This window comes from Anastrepha obliqua, chromosome 2 (assembly GCF_027943255.1).
Source record: "Anastrepha obliqua isolate idAnaObli1 chromosome 2, idAnaObli1_1.0, whole genome shotgun sequence".
Lineage (NCBI taxonomy): Eukaryota > Metazoa > Arthropoda > Insecta > Diptera > Tephritidae > Anastrepha > Anastrepha obliqua.
In genome coordinates this window covers 55,199,556-55,219,978 of record NC_072893.1, presented here as the reverse complement: position 1 = coordinate 55,219,978, position 20,423 = coordinate 55,199,556, and the positions used below count along the sequence as shown (strand labels likewise).

General features: G+C 37.1%; 2 protein-coding genes across 2 annotated transcripts in view; one reads left to right on the top strand and one right to left on the bottom strand.

Moving 5' to 3' along the window:
* Window positions 1-5,312: 5,312 nt before the first annotated feature.
* The window catches only part of LOC129237277 (synaptic vesicle glycoprotein 2B), an 82,904-nt gene continuing 67,793 nt past the window's right edge, over window positions 5,313-20,423 (bottom strand). Inside the window, exons 2-5 of the mRNA XM_054871925.1 lie at window positions 11,401-11,913; window positions 10,902-11,325; window positions 6,043-6,269; window positions 5,313-5,928 (exon numbers count right to left, since the gene is read on the bottom strand). Of these exons, the coding sequence (XP_054727900.1) occupies window positions 5,570-5,928; window positions 6,043-6,269; window positions 10,902-11,325; window positions 11,401-11,913 (1,523 nt within the window). The 3' untranslated portion in view covers window positions 5,313-5,569. The remainder of the gene's footprint in view (window positions 5,929-6,042; window positions 6,270-10,901; window positions 11,326-11,400; window positions 11,914-20,423) is intronic.
* Window positions 12,126-12,383, top strand: LOC129236862 (uncharacterized). The gene has a single exon (XM_054871133.1). The coding sequence runs from the start codon at window positions 12,126-12,128 to the stop codon at window positions 12,381-12,383; it is 258 nt and encodes an 85-aa protein (XP_054727108.1).

The window sequence follows — 20,423 nt, the reverse complement described above, 5'->3', positions numbered from 1 at the left end:
TTAATTCAAAAGATTCGTGGAAGAGTAACCTCAAATCAATTTTTTCGACTTACCGTCTATACTATATATATATATATCTATCCTCTCTCTCTACTTCTTCCTTTGTAATCTATCCGGGTGCAGTACAGTATTCTTCCTGACTGAGTGCTTGGACTTGTCCAACCCCCACAAATCTAATCTAATCTAATCTGCTTATATCTGTTTCTATTGCGTATTCAAGGAGATATTTTCAACACTCTGCTGATATGTCTTTTAATCCATCAAACTGTGGTTCCCACAAATATTTTAAGCGTGTTTTGAATAACGTAGGACATACACAAAGATGAGATGCTCTACAGTTTGCCTTGAGCCCTGCTCCTTACATTTCCTACATTCCTGGATATTGAGCCTTATAAGATCTTTCGCTATATTTGCGGATGCGACGGTTTTCTAGGAAGACATCCAATTTAAGACAGACAAGATTTTAGTCTGTTGAAACCGTTAAAGAGAAAACCGCATTCGTGCTGAAAGAACAGAGAGGTTGAAGATTTATACGCTGCTCTGAACAATGGAAGTCTCGCATGGGGAATTTAGTGTTTGAGAATAGGTGCATATTGAAATTGATAATATAAAATCAAAATCCATGGTTTTACAAAGTCCGTCTCATTATTTAATAACCACCCGTTGGTGTTCTGCCTGTGCGCGGTACACTGGCCTGCATGTAGCATGCAGAATTACAACTAACAGCAGTTTTCGAGATTTGAGTGCATTTATCTATAATAATAATGATTAAAAATGTATTTATGTGCTAGCTGTTGTTACTGTTTTTTTTTTTTACTTTTTTTTTTGTTTCTTTGTTTTTGTCTTACAAAATGTCAACATGTATGCCACTTAAACCGTTAGTTGACAATAGTGTGCCGTCGTACCGATTGCACGGACGAGTAGGCATCTCATTTTGAAGGCATCACTTCACTTAGGCCTTAGCAGCTACTCAAGTATGTATGTACGTCTCACATGCACCATATTATGTCGTCTTCAATCATATACGCATTCCACCCAGTGCCACACAGTGAGTGCAACATTGTAGTGCAACATTAGTAAACAGCGCATGCGTACGGAAATATGTATGTATAGAGCAGTATTTAATTAAGTGTATGTGTGTGTATATATATATATATATACTTGGCTATATGCCAATCCATCCATCTATCAGCACACAGCTCAATCAAACATAAACCTGCACAGACGAAGTTATGTGGTGTCGATCGCACATTACCAATAAAATAGAAACGACTGCAGCTGCCATTTGGAATCCACACACAGAGTTCTTAAATATGCCATGAACGTGCGTACATGTATATATGTATGTATATATGGACATAAGCGCATGCGTGTGCCACGATCATCGCATCGCATCGCGTCGCATCGCCACACATCACATTCATATGCAACCGCACTTTGCCTGGAATGCTTTTTGCCCATTTAAGTGCATACATTTACTAACAGCGCAGCGGTAGCCGTATTTGTGGCAAGTCACAGCACAGCAAACAGAAAAAAAGGTTACAATTCTAGGCAAGTGACATTTCTTTATTTCTGCATTGCCATTTCTGCTATTGCTCATGGGCAAGTAGATGGAGTGGAGTGCGCGGTGTGGTGCTGTGCTGTGCGCGACTAGCAGATGAGACGCATTTAGGATGCCGAAGTTGGCAGTTGCGTGCAATGACCGCTGCTCAACGCTATATTTGGTACGCCGCTGGTAGCTATGCACCTTACTGCTTGGCATGATTTGCAGTATACAAAAGTATAATGGCAGCGTCGGTGACAACTGTACAACTGTCGCTCAGGCTTCCATCAAATGGTGATCGTGGTATTCGTCAAACGGTGAATGCTGTTACGTTTGACTTAGGCAGCTTAGGTGTATATATGTATACACATATGTGAGTGGGTGTATGTGTGTGTTACTGAAGATGGATGGCGCCCTATTAATACTTTGTTATTTTTTTTTGTTACAGCTTTTACTTATAGTATTTGTTGTGTATTATGACATCATATTACTGTTGTTATAAACTCAATTACCAGAAATTATAAGATAATTAGTTGTCATGGTTCCAAAGGATACGGTGGCTTAAACAAAAATAGTTTATATCACAACTATAAATTGTAATATTGGGTGGCCAGATAAAAATGACAGAAAAATATTAATCTGAAATGACACAACAACGATCTGAAATCGGGCAACTGATTATGCCTTCATTTTTAATCCACATTCGTGGCATTTCTCATATTTACGGCTTATGGTAGAACTTCATTCTAATAGAAACTTCATTCAACGTAGAATCTCTCTGACATTATTAATAGTGCTTCAAACGGTCAGTGCAATTTTTAGTGGTTCGGTCCAATATGTGCGGGCAATAATATCTCGAATGTGGTAGACTGGGTACAATTATAATTTTTTTCAATCAAATCCGAGTTCTATTTTTATGACCAAGCGTACTAATGCGTAAGAAGCTATGAAATTATAAAAAATATCAAAGAAACAAAAAATGTTATCAAAGGAAATTAAACAACTTAGTTACAATCTATCTAATAGAAGCGTGACCGGCAAAATGCAAACTTAAAGTTCCATAATGAAAAAATTTAAATGCTGCTAAATAGTCGTGTCGTTTTTGGGATACGTGTAGTGTAATTTGTTAGTTTTGTGAGAGCTTTAGAAATCGTATGTTGTTTTTGTACAACGAGTTCCGCATATGAAAAACGAGCTCCGATGTACACACTCTAAAGTCCCAAAAATGTCACCTGCCGAAAACGTTCTCAAATAATTGTGTTCAATGCATACCCAATTTAAAAAAGTTGACGATTTCCTCGAACGATGTCCAAAACAAAAGTATCTCGCCAAAGTAAGATCAGAGAATCATTGATTTGTTTGTGGCAGAACCGAACTTGTCGTTGTTTGAAACTACGATTCGCGGACATTCACTTGCAGAAGATCTCAAATTCCAGAACACATTGAAAACGAGCTTGCATGGGTTAAAGCAAATTCAGAACAAAATAGAGCAAACAGAATATTCACGGATGAGTTTTCCTTTTGAGCGAATAGTTGCATACGTCGGTCCGGGTGTGCTGCTGATAATCGACAACTTCAACGAACTTTTAAAATCAGTTTTGATAAACAAAATTTACCAAAAAGCATTAATACTGTCAGCTGCCGAGATGTTTGGAAGAACCAACAAGGTTGGATTTTACAAGAAGACAGCCAACCCAAGCATCGAAGCCCAAGATGTGTAGAGTGGAAACCCCAAAATGGGTTTTGATAAACAAAATTAAAATCAGTTTTGATAAACAAAATTTACCAAAAAGCATTAATACTGTCAGCTGCCGAGATGTTTGGAAGAACCAACAAGTTTGGATTTTACAAGAAGACAACCAACCCAAGCATCGAAGCCGAAGATGTGTAGAGTGGAAACCCCAAAATGGGATTAAAATGTTAGATTGGCTTTCACAGTCGCCTGATCCCAACCAAATTGAAAATGTTTGGGTAATAACTAAGCAAAAACTCAAAGGAAAACAAATTGCCATTATTTGTCATTAGTCATTCAGCGTCAAAGCAAAGTGATATTTATATAAGTGTACATATGTATACGTTTTGACTATTTAACTATATGTATACGTTTTGACTAATTTTAATTAATTTTATACAAAAATATAGTTCATAGTACTACAGAAACCATATAATAAAACTAACTGACTAAGTAATAATTCACTGATTAATTTTTATGAATTTCGCAACTTTTTCGTATTCTTCTATTGACGTGATAACGTCTTATAATATGATGTAACCGGCTGCATGCACCAAAAATTGTGGCGTTACCTTGCTCATGTGGCGTTACCTTGCTTGAACTGCAAGCGAGAGCGCGGAACGAACGACAAAGAGGCACAATCGGCCACCGCGTTCGGCAACGTTCGACATCTGTCTCTCTCCTACTCGAGTGAGCATATATATATGTATGTATATGTACCTGTGTGCATGGTAATGAACCATTTCTCTATGTGGATTATTAATTTGATTTACTTGAAGAATTTATTATAAAATAAAATCAATTGTATCATCATCATCCTTACCGAATTTATAATTAGTGACGACTAGTTTTTAATGTTTTTATTATTAATTTATAGGATAGAATAGGACGATGATAGGAAAAACAGGAAATGAAGGGGAGTGTTTCGAGTGTAATGTGTCTTGAAAAAGTCAAATCGATGATGGTGCCTCTTAGTGTTGTTGACTTATTAACGTCTGATGCACAATCGAAATTGAACATATCTTTCATGAATTTGATAAATGTTTCGTAATTTTTTCACGTTTGTGTAAATGTAACCTGACCTATTCCATTGCGATTCCATTTACCTCCTTCTCTATATCCATACAAAATATCTATCAAACAAATAAAATTAAAACTTTCTTTTGAAAAATGCAACCATTCCATCAGTATTTTCTTATGACGTTGTTACGTTAAACTATCGTCAGTAAACCAACTTTACAGAGAACCTCTTTTTTTATTTTTAGTTCATATGATTTTCTGAAGTCCAAGCTATTTTTATAAAACATGTTTGCCTTTAGAAAGCAAAGCCTATTTCTGATAAAAAAAATTTTAGCGAAAATGGTTTTTATTTTAGAGCCCAAGTACTGTTAAAAACTGCAAAAGCGAACAAAAACTTCTTCGGAAGTACCTCAAGCAGTTCTTCTTTTAACAAATGCATTTAGATTTCCTTGTTTTACATGATTCTGTTGCACATTTTCATGTAACATACACAGTAAAATAACTTTTTCTCGATGCGCCTCCCCAGATTCGTTCTTATTCAATAAATTTTGAATATCTTGCTGTGAAAATCAAGAAAAATGTTGATCAAACATTGAATTATAATATGGAAATTAACGGCGGCCACTATAGCCGAATGGGTTGGTGTGTAACTACCATTCGGCAGTGCACAGGCTCGAAATCCTGGGTACAAAACACCAATTGATAGAACAAGTTTTTCCAATGGCGGTCGGCGGTCGTCAGACAATGGCAAGCCTCCAAGTGTATTTTTGCCATGAAAAACTCTTCATAAAAAACGCAAAAATGGAAGAAGGAGCTCGGCCAAGCACTCAAAAGCAAGTATATATATATATATATATATTTATATATACTTGTACTTAACTGCATAAGCTAACTTCATCTGCATCGCCAAAAGAAAATTTGAAAAACATGCCGCTTATTACCCAGTGAACCTTAAATGACCCCCATCCTTAAAGGACTGGATCAATTCTCTGTGGATAAGCGATTTACACTGAATCATTCACAATTTTCTGTTATTTATTTAGCCTTTGGTTACAGAAATTTTTGTCAAAATACATACATATATCAGATTAAGTTATCAATATTTCTATAATTCGATAAGTCTTTCGAAGTTTTTTTAAAGCTGAGTCATCTCTGTATTGTAATTATTTTCACAATTGGAGAGCAGATTAAAAAATCACTACTTAACACAACCTTTAATAATAATTTCTTCTTTTTGTTCTTTTTAGTTTATTTGTTAATTCTCCTCTGCTCTCTCAATTCGCCGCACTATTATTTACTTTCTTCTCACGCTTTTGTTCCGGCAATACGGTTGCTAGTGCGATTAGTGTTACAGTAATAGCCACGAAACCCCAAAGTAAACCATCACAATGATTGAAAATCGTCAAACCAACAATATTTCCACCTGCCACAGAACCTAAGCGACCAATCATCATGACGAAGCACATACCCATCGCATTGATTTGAGTTGGATAGAATTCTGTTGTGAGGGTTCCGATGATACCACCGCAATTTCCTACAGCCAAGAACAGTATCAAGGCAGTCACAGTGGCCGCGAAATTAGAAAGCCAATGCACGACAATTGCGCAGATACAACAGATCACGAACCAAATTACTAAAAAAAAGAAAAGAATTTGATGAGTATTTTGATTGAAAGCAATTCCAGAAATAGGATAAAAGAATAATTAGTTGTTAATTATATTTGTTTAATAGTTGGTCCAAATCTTACTTAACAGATTAACTTTGCCAATTATATCGATGGTATAAGCAAATATGATGAAAATGAAAGTAAAAACGGCGCCCATCATCATCAGCACTTGCAACGTAAAATAATCCAGTTCACAGTTGGAGTTGGCATTGGCTTCCGGCACTGTAAGGTTCATGTTTCCAAGTATTTTACACATCCTGGCATCTTCACCTTTTTTAGCGATGAGTTCGTTAAGAATTGTCGGGAACCTGAATATTATAAGAGAGAATTTATCTATAATAAGAGTTTCTTATATTTGTTAATTCTTCTATCTATTTATATCTAAGTCGGGCAAAAATGGAGTTGATATTGTGTTGGGATATGGATAGATTCTACAGGGTCCGGCACTCGAAGTGTAACCTACTTCAGGCCGCTCACGCAGCTGACGCACGAGCATCAGCTGTATGTTAGTTGGCTAAATGACAGTACAGAGTATTTTTTACAAGCGCGCGGAATCAGTAGTGTGATTGCATTATATTTGGCTGGAAAATCACAACCAGCGATTGTTCGTGAGCTCGAGCACCTTACAGTAAATAAAGTTTTAGTTTATCGCACCATTACTCGTTACAATGATACTGGTAGCATCGCGAAACGTCATGGGGGTGGTTATCAAAGGACTGCAACGTCACGTGAAATGGTTCAAAAAATGAAGAAGTGCCAATCAAATGGCGAAAGAACTGAAAATATCTGACCGTAGCATCCACCCCATACTGAAAAATTATCTCAAAGTTAAGCCTTACAAGATCCAAAAGGCGCATGATCTCACACCAAAGCAGCAACAAGTGAGACTTAAGAGAGCGAAGGAGTTGCTTCGCTTGGCCGAAAGCGGTTAATTTCCGAACATGGTGTTTTCTGAGCAGTACATTTTTCAAATTGAGTAATTCGTAAACTCCCAAAACGATAGGGTTTATTTCATCGACCGTTCATACGAAAGTTTGAGTCATCGAATGGGCACCAGGAGGCAATACCCGGCGCAAGTAATGGCAGATGGGCGCTCTCCAATCGTTTTCATTGAACTTGGCGTCAAGTTAAATGCGAAATATTACCGGGCAAGTATTCTGGAGGTTGCTTTGAAGCCGTGGGCAGACAAGCATTTCGGTGGCAGACCATGGACACTTCAACAGGACTCGGCACTATCTCACACACCTCGAGTGAACCAAGAATGGCTAAAAAACAACGTTCCGAACTTCATGACGTCCAAACAATGACTCTCAAATTCACCAGATGCGAATCCGATGGATTATTCTTTGGGGCGTAAAATCCGAACTAAATGATTCACCAGTCTCGAGGCGCTGAAAAAAGTTATTGTCTGCAAGTGGGCCAAAATACCTACATTCAGGCAGCTTGCGATTCATTTCTGGACCGTCTCAAGGCCACAGTCAAGGCAAAAGGTGGTCATATCGAGCGAAAGTAAACTGATTTTTAATCTTGTACTATTTTTACACATTCCTTACTTTGAATTGAATAAAAGTAATTTTCTAAACTAAATTTACGGCTTTTTTAATTTACTCTTTGACTGCTGGACGCTGTATGCTGTATAACTGAATAATTCAACCAAGAGCGCAATGATCAACTTTCTTCGACTTTTGGTGCCACTATGGAACGCAGGTACAACGGGCAGGCTGTCAAAAACCGGTTGGTGTACTAGATGAAATCGTTAAGTGTGTCAACTGGTAACGTAAGATCGTCACGTGACATATTGCGAGATAGAGGGATCATCCTTGGGCATTAGTGAGACCAACATAAATTCAATATTGCATGAAAATTTGGTCGTCAAGAAGATTTGTTCCCATTGGATACCGCAAAATTTGACAATTGCCCAAAAAATGATTTGTCTCGATTGATGTAAAAAACTGTTGGAGAAATTTAGCCGCGATGGATTAAAGCACTTCTATAATATCGTAAAAGTTGACGATACTTGGCTCTATGCATATGAGCCAGAAACAAAACAAAAAACTCTGGTCATGTCGCAACTGCACCACTAGAGAAACTTAAAACAGTGGTGCAGAAAGTTGCGGAGAATTAAGGAAAACAAACCAACGAAGATGAATCAACCTTCTCTCAGCTTACATAAGAGAGTTTTTGAGTACTCAAAAGATCGAACTAATGGGTCATCTGTTTTACAGCCCTGATTTGGTAACTAACGATTTCATTTTGTTCCCGAACATCAAAACTAGTTTTTAAACAGCCCGTTTCGAAGGTATCCACTTCTGAGTGGAAAAAGTACTTTAAAAATGGGACCAAGCGAATGCAGAAGTGAATTGACTGCCAACGAGAATATTTTCAAAATCCATAAAGTCGTTGTCATTATTATTTTTCTGTGTTATCTTGTAGTAACAGTTATAAATTGGGTATTGAAACCAAAATTTTTACTATCGACATTCGTCGATATATTCTTTAAGAATTAAAAAAATGTACTCCAACTCAGCTTCCGAGAGAAGCTTTAGTATGGAGCTTAAGTCTCAGAAATCTTATCAAACGAGTCTCTATTAGACAATCATCTGGTATTTTTTACGCTTGTGTTCCTCGTAGGGCACTTCTCAAGTATGAGCCATGTCGTGCCGTTCTATACAGAAAAAAATCGACTAATAAATTCTTTTTTGAATAAAGTGGTAGTTAGGCCCACAATTTTCTGTCTTAGTTACTGTGCTAATTCTTAAGTTGTTTGAGATAAATTCAGACATTTCCGAAAGCGTTTTCGGCTGTAAGATCCCGAAAGTACTTTGAAGTGCTCAAAAGCTGATAGATTGTCCCAGCAGTCTTTCCAATGGGCTTCTTCCTCTTTTTTATGGTGGGTAGTATTCCTTTGTCTACTCACCGAAGGACTCTGGACTTCAAAACTTAATCGTAAACCCACTATAAATGTGAAGAAATGTAAGGTTCCGGTTTCTGTGGTCCATTTCTCTAAATGCTAATATGGTTTGTTACCTAGAAAATCCAAACTTGGTTGATTATGTTAAGGAAATTTATCTTAGTAAGACACTACTTTACCAGGTTTTAAGTTTGTTGAAAAGTTTTGAGACCTTTCTCGCTTACCTCTCCGACATCTATTGCATTTATTTCTGCCTAAAAAGAGGGTATCTGCACCTTCATGATTTCAGAGTATTTTAGTCAATTCATTTAGCAATAAGTACGTTTCGGAATCTCTTTATAAAGCAAATTAGAATATTACCGGATGTAGCCTCGCCAGGATATCAGTCTTTCTAAAACTCAGACAGCCATCCTCCCCAATATGGTACCAGTCATTGCCAAGATATCCCCCCTTGCTTAGGTCTAAGTATCAATATGAATACCAATATTAACTTCCGAAATTTCCGGTAAGTTTCTCATCAAAGAGGCAATATAAAATAGATTTTACTGCCGATAAAAAAGATTTAATGGTCTAGATATCCCAGCTTATGAAGGCGTAGGTATTTGTTATGCAAAATTTGGTGGCGCTCAATTTCCGAGCTTTGGAAACCACACGAGCAACTTCGCAGCCGAAGATATTTGCAAAGCTCCTAAGTAAGATTTTAAAGAGAGAAGCAAAGCAGCCGGGTGGTATTGCAGTCAGCGCCTCATTCTCTTAAAAACGATGAATTGGCTAGTTCAAGAACCTGTCTAGATGAATCTGAAACCTGATATACCACCCCGATCTAATCCAAAGAATAATTCAATTGCACTTTCTTGGGCCGACGAGAAGAAAGAGGTCAGACACCCAAATATGTAAAATTTCAAGATAGATTTCAATTGACTTCTGTACGAAAAAGACAACAAATTCGCTAAATAAGCCAAGATAACTATCGACAAATGGCCGCCATAGCCAAATGGATTGGTGCGTGACTATTATTCGGAAGTGCCCACGTTCAAAACTCCGGGCATAAGACACCGAATGATATAAAAAGTTTTCTTTAATAGCGGTCAACCCTCGGCAAGCATAGGCAAACCTCAAAGTATATTCCTACCATGAAAAAGTGTCTTATAAACACTCATCTGCCGTTTGGAGTTTACTTAAAACTGTAGATTCCTCCATTTGTGAAACAACATTAAAAAGCACATGATGATACCAAATGAACGGGATTGTCAAAAAGAGTACTATTTCCTCGTTCACCAAGTGCATCACTAGACATACCGGGATATACTTCGGAGCTGCTTGATACCGAGTCAGATTATGTTAGAAAATAATTTCCAGAATTACGTGGTGGATTTTGTCGTTAGAATTAGATTGATCTCTAGTAAAATATACGGAGGTTTCAGAAAGTCCTATGGACTCCACGCCATTCAATTTCCAAACTCGTAGCTGTGTTTACCGGTCACTGGACGATCGGCACACTCGCGGAAAAGCTAGGTTTATCATTTAGCCCCCATTATGGAAGCTGAGAGAAAACTGAGAGGAACTGTTAAGCACTTCCTCTGTACATGTCCATTAAGGTCACTTGGAGCTCTTTTCTTCGTCAGCCTGTGGCAGTGCTCCAACCTAAATCGCATCAACCTTCTCCATTCCATCAACAGCTCTGACTGACTGCAGATATCTGCCTGTTAGAGGTCTCATAATGATATCAAAACGGCACTTAAGCGCTACCTGTAGTGTGCCAAAATAGTACTTCAACCATTTTACCGACCTACCTAAGATAGAATACGAAAAATTCTGAATATAGTAAGTTTCAAAAACTTGTGTTTTCCAACACTTCCTGCATCTATAGCACTTCTTCTATTGCTTTTATTTTTAAATTATTTAACGAGTTTATGATTTAAAAATTTTAAGCTTTTGCATGTTTAACGCATCTTTTCTATTCCCTCCTTTGTTTTGCTGATTTAAATCTGCCTCCTCATATGGAAAAATTACACCAATAGATACTTACCACATGAATAGTCCCTGAGAGAGTGCGTAGATCATAAACAAGCAGAAACTCAAATTTAGAGTTTGCAAAAAACGTTCTCTATAAAACAAAGGCGTTGTTTGTTTCCAAATCATTTTGAGAGCATCTTTGACGCTATGAATGTTTGCCAAAGTTGCACCACCAGTCTGTAAGACAATGCTTTTGACAGGGTAATTTTCAGCGTTGTCACCCGTATTTGTTGAGTAAATGCGACGCAGAATAACTAAAGCTGCATCGTGATCGCCGTGTACCAGCACATATTTCGGTGTTTCAGGCAATGTGGATAGCCCCAGCAGTCCCAGGAAGGATAAAAATGCGTTGAAAAGGAGGAAAATACGCCAGGGAGCAAAGGGCAAGCCAATAATTGTAAAATCAAAACGCAGTGGAAGTAAGACAAGAGCGACAGCTGGAAAGAATATTAAAAATGTAAACCTAAAATTGTACAGTTCCTGTTTAACTATTTGAACGCTCGTGCACTCACCTGGCGATAGTATAAATGCTAATGGCAGAGAGATGGCTAGTAGTGTTATGTGGCGTACGCGCGTTCTATTACTGTGAAACTCGCCGATGTAGCTAAATACACACGCCTGCCCGCCACAAATGAAGAAGCCATTAAGGAAACGGAATGTGATTAACATCCAGGTATTCACGGAGAATGTCGATATAATTGTGACAATGGCAGCCAAGATGAGTGAGCAGCGTAATATTCGCAGACGTCCCCATGTGTCCGCCAAGAATCCCACTATGTGCGAACTGAAAACAACGCCGAAGAAACCCGCAGACGCAAGTATGCCCTGCTCAGCTTGTGTCGCTGCCAGATCACATTTTATCAATGGCATTATAATACCAACGGCTGTCATTTCAGCCATCACTGTCAAAAAGCAAATACCGCAGGTTAGCATTAGGGTATAATGAAAGCGACCGACCTGCACCAGATCCAAGGCTTCCTCCATGGTATGTGCGTACACCTGAGATTTGTCATTTTTGTGTGCACCTGCAATGACAAAAGTACTTATATTTACATATATCCGGAAAGGTATTTGTCAATCAAATGTCGTGAATGGCGTTTACTTATATTTTATTGATTTCTGCTAGGTATAATAATTCAAAAATATATTAACATATCTGTATTATATAGCATTTTTGGTTAAAACAATTTTGCAAAATGTATTCCAGAAGCAGTAATATTTGAAATTAGTCCGCGTAATGGCCAGCGCGCTTACGAATAGTGTCACCGACGACAAGAATGAATCAGAGGCGACTGTGGAAGCTCCAAGTTTCTACGATACAAAAGTCTTCCGTTGGCTATCTCTTCTGCTTTATCTCGGTGGTATAAGTGGTCTTGGTTTTATTTTATCGCTGTACTATTTGTTCTTCTTCGACTCAACGATGCCCGATATACATCTGAAGTTCCCGATATCTATAGATGGAAAACCAGTGCAAAAGGTTCAAGCATATCCTTGAGAGAAAGCATTCTGGCTTTAAATTAGTAATGAGGTAAGGGGTAAAGGACTCTCAGCAAGACGAACAATTACGAGCTCATAAAAGGCACTACTCTTTTGTGAGCGTTTCCAAATCAAGTGGTAAAATATTATGGACATTGTCCCAGTTTTTCTAAACGTTTGCTTATTTGCAGGCTTGAAGAAAATATAAAATAAGTGGAATAATTTTATAAATTCTGAGATTTGTTCAAAGTTGAAAACTTTTGTATAGATCTTTGTAAAGTGAAATAACTTCGATTTTTTTAATATTTTTATATGTATTTTTTTTTAAATAAGGCCAAAATATACAATACTTTAGAAATATTTTTAATAGAATTTTTGGAAAAAAATTGAGAAGGGTTTTTTTACAAAAATCATAAACCATTTAATTCTTTCAAAATTTTTAGTAGACAGTTTTTGTTTTTTGATAATTTTTGTAAAACTCTCTGAATTTTTTTTCTTTTTCTATTAATATCTTATTAATATCTTCTATCAGGCTTCATAATTTGATTAGCGTAAACTTTCGAGTTATATTCAAATACGTAGAGCAAACAAGTGAAAAATCAGATCAAAATACTGCTCTGAAAACCCGCTCGTATATTGGGTCCGTTTCCAAATCGATCGAAGCGTCCTTACGCACATTTGTAAGCAGATACACGGCATTTTGGGTTCATCCCCTTGGCGACTGATCAATGCTCAGCCATGCGTAGTTCAAGCGAAACGTTCTCCACTCACATTTCTTCAAGGGAAGAGTTGCAGAGCATTTGGAAGGAGGGCCTAGTGAACCTCTTCACGGATGGCTCGAAGTTCCATTAGACTCAAGTTTAGCTTACCGAACCACTGTTGTGTATTCCAAGCAGAGGTAGTATTAAAGAGGCAGCTGATTGGCTGCTCACTTTTGTAATAACTGTCACAGACATTAATACAGGGTGGCTGATGAAAGCCGCTACCAAAAAAAAATTGAATAACTTTTTTTCTTTTTAAGTTATCTGTTCCATTTTTGTTTTAATTTGCAGATTGATCTTTAAAATTTATTAAAATGGATAACTGGGACACGCAAACAAGAATTTAGATAGTCCGCCGCTATCACGTACTGGAGTCCGTAGTTTTGGTACAGAGAGAGTACAGGCGGGTGTTTGGCGGCGATCCCCCGAGCAGATGGACCATAATGAGACTGGTGAATAATTTTGCTGAGCAAGGAACAGTTGCAAGAAGGCGAAACCCACCAGTTCGGACGGAGGAAACGATCGCTGCTCTAGCTGCAGCTATACAAAGCAATCCAAGGGTTTCAACAAGAAGCTTATCTGCTCAACTTGGTGTCAGCCGACAGTCTTTGCAAACAATAATGCACAAAGATTTAGACTTATTTCCCTACAAAATTCAAATGGTTAACAAACTGAATGCAGCAGACTTGCCGATTCGCTTGGAATTTTGCCAGAAGATCCTGCAAATGGTGGAAGAAGACCAAAACATGTTAAACTGCCTTTTCATGTCTGATGAGGCCCATTTCGATTTAAACTTCAATGTGAACAAACAAAATTGTCGAATATGGAGTACTTCTAACCCACAGATACTCCACGAGACGGAATTGTATCCTCTTCGCGTGACAGTGTGGTGTGCGGTTTCTTCACGCTGTATTGTCGGGCCTTATTTTTTTGAAGAAAATGGTCACACCGTTACGGTTACTGGAGACCGTTATTTGAAAATGCTGAAAGAATTTTTCTATCCAGAACTACGCCGAAAGAGAATTCCTTTCAACTCTGTGTGGTTTCAACAAGATGGGGCAACGTCTCACATAGCCCAGACTGTTATGACAGAGTTGCGACGAAAATTTCCCAATAAACTGATTTCAAGAAACTCCGAATTTCGTTGGCCCCCCAGGTCGCCTGACCTTACTGCACCTGACTTTTTCTTGTGGGGTTTATGTAAACAAGAAGTTTATAAAACAAAGCCAACAAATTTGGATGAACTAAAACAATCCATTCGGGCAACAATTGCGGCTATTCCTGTCGCAACTCTCAAAGCAGCAATAAACAACTTTTTACTAAGATGCCGCACTTGTGTCAACGAGCATGGAGGGCATTTAAATTCAATTATTTTTAAAACTAGTTAAGCCACATTTAATAAAATTTAATGACCTTCAATTTGAAAAAATAAATAAATGAATTCCATACACTAAAAAAAAAGTTATTTGAGTTTCTTAATGTAGCAAAATTCATCAGCCACCCTGTATCTACTCCAACAGTCAAGCGGCAATTAGGGCGCTGGGCTCGATGATGATGCACTCGAAACAGGTCGGCGAATGACTGACTTCTCTTTCGATCGCATTCGTTTTCTTGAATATAAAGCTCATCTGGATGCCTGGTCTTACCGATATTGCAGGAAACTGCCAGGTGGATGAGCCAACCAGACTGCCGAACTGTGAGGATTGGGATTGGGATTGACTATTTGCGACTGCGCCTGGAGAGCTGAGATTTGCGTCAATTCAGTGAGCGCTGGGCTAGTACACAAACTTGTGGATCGGATAAGCTCAAGGGATCTTCTAAGATTTACAAAGTCTCAGCTCTCGAATTTCGTGGATGCCCTTATAGGACATTGACCGCGTGGTGTGCATGCTGTTAGAATCGGCATTACTTCGAGTTCTATTTAAGTCAGAGGTGGAATTATGTCAACACCTTCTCCTAAGCTACCCTGCTATCGCGGAGCTAAGATGTAAGTATATTGGCTCTCATCTCTTGGATATATCTACTGATATATGTTAGAAGGCTTTATATTAAAACCCTGTTGAACTTCATCAGCAGTTCGAAGCGACTTACACCACCGTAACTCAGTCATCGCTGGGTCGTTCTCAACAAATGCACATCCACTCCCCTTCTCCCTCCTAATTTCCCGAATTTTTGGTTTTCGACCAAGTGCGTCCTCTTTCTGGGCAACCATATCAACCTAATCTAAGGAATAGGGCAAATTCACTGGTGCGCTGTGCTGATATTACCAACTGTTCGGGGATCCCGCTATAAGACTTTCAGAGATTACTGAGTCTCATCTAATAATACAAAAAATTAGAAAAAATTTGAGTGGTGTTTTTCCAAAATTACAAAAAAAAGTTCTCTATAGGTTTAAAGATAATGTGATTTTTCCCCCAAACAAAAAATTAAAGATACATTTTTGCTAAGAATCAATTTTTTAAAGTGCCAAATTTTATAATTTCAAAATATATTTAATGCTAAATTGAAGGTACATTTTTTACAAAAAAAAAAAATTTGAAGGTACATTTTTTACAAAAAAAAAAATTAAAACAAATTTAAAAAAAATATTTTAGCAAGAAAAATTTTAAAATTAAAATATTTTTTTTTTGGAATTTTATGGCACATTTTTTTATCTTTTTTTTGGAATTTGAAAGTACATTTTGTGCTAAAACAATTTAAGTTTTTTAAGTACATTTTATGCTAAGAACGTTAAAACAACATCTTTTGTAATTTTAAAGTACCTTTTTTGCTAAAAAAAACATTAGAAAACATATTTTTTTAATTCTTAAGTACATTTTATTCTAAAAGAAATATTTTTTTTGTTTTAAAGTACATAATATGTTGAAAAAATTAAATTTTTGCTCGTAAATTGAAAGCACATGTTTTTAGTTTTGTAGTACATTTTTTTAAATTTTAAAGTTCATTTACTGTTACAAAAATTAAAAAATATTTTCATTTTTAATGTTAAAGTATATTTTATGCAAAAGAATTCATTTTGTTTTTTTTTTTTTTTTTTTTGTAAAAACGTTTAAATAACCAAAGGCATTAAAATACTAAAATTATTTACTATTTTCAAAATTTGTTTCACCCTTGTTTATATACATATACATATATATACATATATGTAAATACGAGAAATGTAAATTTAGGTTTGGCGGTTTGTGTGTGTGTTTGCATTAAAACCAAGCACCAGCTTAAGTGATGAAAATTGTATAATTGCATATGCAAATGTATTTTAAGGATTTTTTTCTGAATTTAAGGCTTTATTTGAAAAAAATTTATTCAAAGTATTTGTCTTCGGAAGCTACAACTTTTTCCCATTTATAAGCGAGCGTATAGAACCGGTTTTCTTTTGAGACCAAGTACAATCGATCCAAATTTTGTTACCTATAGCTGAAGTGAGGCATATTCTTGACAAGGGATTGTATGTTGATGGAAACAGTCAGTTAGTCAAAAGTGACAATGCATAAGGATTAAAATGGCGTGTGGAGTAAGACTTTCCTAATCCCAATACCTCAGAAAATCAAAACCTCATTTCCAGCCACCAAAGCCGACTGTTTTCGGGTTAAGGCTCGCTTCAATTCGATGAGTCGTTACCGGCAGCGTTCTTCATTAATAGTTTTACACCAGTCTTCATTCCAGTTCAGCATCTTAAAACACTTTTGGCCGTCGCTCTATGTCGCATGTATCAACATCACCAAATTTAAGTCGTCTAACCGAAAATGTACAATCTCAGTATGAAAAACTTAAAGAGTAATTTTTAACGTTAATAAGAGAAATAAGAGAACCGGGAGGCTGATATCTGCCACGCTTAAATCCTTAGGCATCGTTTATAAAACCACATACAAAATATTTAAATCTTAGCATGCGGAAGTAGTTAACTCACAGCTGTTTAAATGCTGAGATGATTTCACCTGATTTCGCCTTTTCTGAGGCCAACTTCTTTGGCCCTGATCTCGTTCTACCACTGCATTCTGCAGCCATCAAAGCCACGGTTAGCAAAAGGGTTACTTTGACCCACAAGCGAGCCTGGCAAGCTGAGAGAGGCTGCAGTTGGGCAAAATTGATGTTACCCGTCATGTCCGACCGAATGTCGCAGTTCCTTCTGTCACTAAGCAGCGGCTGGTTGGACTGATGATGGGCCATTTTCTATGGGCGGAGCACTTGGAAAAAGTGGGGATCTCAGACAGTGCACTCTGTCCAGCATATGGAGAGGAGGATGACACGTCGCACCATTTTCTGTGCATCTGCCCAGCCTTAGCTCGAATCACGCCTCAGGTCTTTGACACTGATGTGTTTAGAAGCAACCACCTTGGCTCCTTGGCAGCACAAGATCTACTCAGATTTCTTCGGAGGCCGGGCAGAATTAAAGAAAATTAAAAATGGAACCCGAGTAGAGTACAATGGATTTAATGGTGTCTGAGTTCTGTACTTGCTAGTCTGTCCCGACACAAAATACAATAGAAAAAAACAAATTTCGATTCCTAAAGAACAATGCAGTAAAACGCAAGTTTGCTGATGCTAAAAACTCACTTTAATTTTCATAATTTCTTTCCTCGGCGATGTTGAGCATTTTCTCCAAAATTTTGCAGAAATTTTATAATTTCTTTATATATAACATTTTTTATAATATTTATATAAAGTTTGAAACTGAAGATAAATAGGTTTTCAGTAGGCACTATATCTTTATAAAAAAAAATAATATTATAATAAACATTAAAAAAAAAATCGAGTCAAAAATGGTGAACATTTTCCTCTGCTATCGTTCTTCGAGGTCCGTACATTTAAAAGAAACCATCTAAGTGTGATTTTGCGAATATGTTTTTTTATGAATTTACTTATGACTTGCGCTTCAATTTGCCTCAATCGATGGTAATAACTAAGACGATATTTAAGTGACAGCTGCCAAACGACAGGGCTCAAACTAAGTGTGTCATATTGTAGCTCCTCACTTACACTATTACAAGTCCTCAAAGTACAGGGCTCAAACTAAGTGTGTCATATTGTAGCTCCTCACTTACACTATTACAAGTCCACTTTCTATGTATTAATGTAATGAACATTTAGTTATACAAGTATGTGTATTTAAGCAAGCTTGTGAACCTCTTTGAATACCAAAAATAAAAATAGTATACCCTGCAGGAAAAATCTGAGGAAATGAAGGTAAATTTAAAAATTCGCAACTAGTGTAAATTTATTTATTTATTTATTTAGGTATATAGACACTGGTAAATGTCTACGGCTTATTAACCACCATTTACCAAAAAAGTGCTTCTATAAGCAAATTTTTTTGAAAAATATATTATCTCCCAATGTCATGTTTTTGATGGCACCATCTTTTTAATGAGTTAAATGAAAAAAGCTTATGGTGATGATTTTCTATCTCCTCCCAGAGTTCATGAGTGGTTTACACGTTTCAGAGATGATTGTAAGGACATAAATGACTATGAACATACGGACCGCCCAAAATCAGTAATCACCGAAAACTCCATCGAAATTGTTCATAAATTTATTAAGAATTGACCGAAATCACCGTTGAAGTTCATGCGATCTGAGTTGAATATCTCCAAAACATCGATTTATCGCATTTTAACTGATCATTTGGGCTTACGAAAGGACCAAAAATTCAGAATTCAACATTCGAAAGACCTCATTAAAGAGGCGAGAAAAGACGAGGACTTCCTTTACAACTGGTGATGAAACGTGAACCTGAAACTAAGCGTCAAAGTGCCTAACGGAGTGGCCCCATACGGGCCACCACCCAAAAAATCGCGTTTGGAGAAGTCAAAAATCAAGTCGATGCTCATTGGTTTATACAATTCCAAGGGAATTGTCCACAAGGAGTTTGTGCCAATGGGTCAAACCGTCAATGCAATTTTCTATCTTGACGCTTTGGAGCGTTTGTTGCATCGCACTCGTCAAATTCGCCCTGAATACGGCGACTGAGGAAGCTAGCGCTTATTGCATGATAATGCACCATCTATCGATCTACTCTTGTGGCTGATTTTTTGACTATAAATCGCATTTTAACCATCAATCACTCACGGTATTCCCCTGATATGACTCCCTGTGACTTCTACCTTTTCGGAAAATTATATTTCTCTCACAAATTGGTGGATACGGCCACATACTTAAAAAAGGATGTCGTGATACACGGGTGGGAAAATTCCGTTTCACAACCCCCAGAAGAAATAGGCTAAGAATTTAGCAAGTAGCAGTTTTAATAAATATTATTTAATAATATTGGGTTGGCAACTAAGTAATTGCGGACTTCACTCATAGGTGGCTTGAATTTTTAGGTTTACAGACGTAGTACAAATGTAAAACACATTTTGTTATTTTATAGTTGACAATTCAGCTGTCAATAAAAAAAAGTTGTTTGATCAGTTGCGTAGTTTTCGTTTGGCGTTCGCTAAAAATAGAAAATCAAAAGGGACATTTTCGTCATATTCTGCTTTTTTATATCCGCAAAGGGAAAACCGCATCGCAAGCTCAAACAAAGGTATGTGCTGTTTATGGTGACCGAAGCCTTAAAAGAACGACAGTGTCAAAATTGGTTTGCCAAATTTTGTTCTAGTGATTTTTGACTCAAAGATGAAAAACGCTCTGGTCGTCCAGTTGATGTTGTTGACGCCCTAATTAAAGCAATAATCAGTTCGAATCGTCACAGTACAACACGTGAGATTGCAGAGAAGCTTCATGTATCACACGCATGCATGCAAAATCACTTAAAACAACTTGGATATGTTCAAAAACTCAATACATAGGTTCCTCACGAACTGAAAGAAACGCATTAACAGCAGCGATTTTCTAAAGAAACGCAATGAAAATCATCCATTTTTAAAACGACTGATAACTGTCGATGAATAATGGGTTGTTTATGTACAACAATATCAATCGTAAATGATCGTGGCCAGGTGAACCAACTCAAAAAACATCAAAAGCTGATATTTGTCAAAAGAAGGTTTTGTTATCAGTTTGGTGGGATTACAAAGGAATTGTCTACTTTGAACTCTTAACACCCAACCGAACGCTCAATTCTGATGTCTACATTGAACAACTAACGAAATTAAACAATGCAGTTGAAAAAAAGCAGCCCGAATTGACAAATCGAAAAAGTATTGTATTTCGTCATGACAAGGCAAGGCCACATACATCTTCAGCCACTCGGCAAAAACTATTGGAGCTTGGTTGGGATGTTTTGCCACATCCAGCATATAGTCCTGACCTTTGCACCATCTGACTGCTTTTTGTTTCGATCTTTACAACACGCCTTG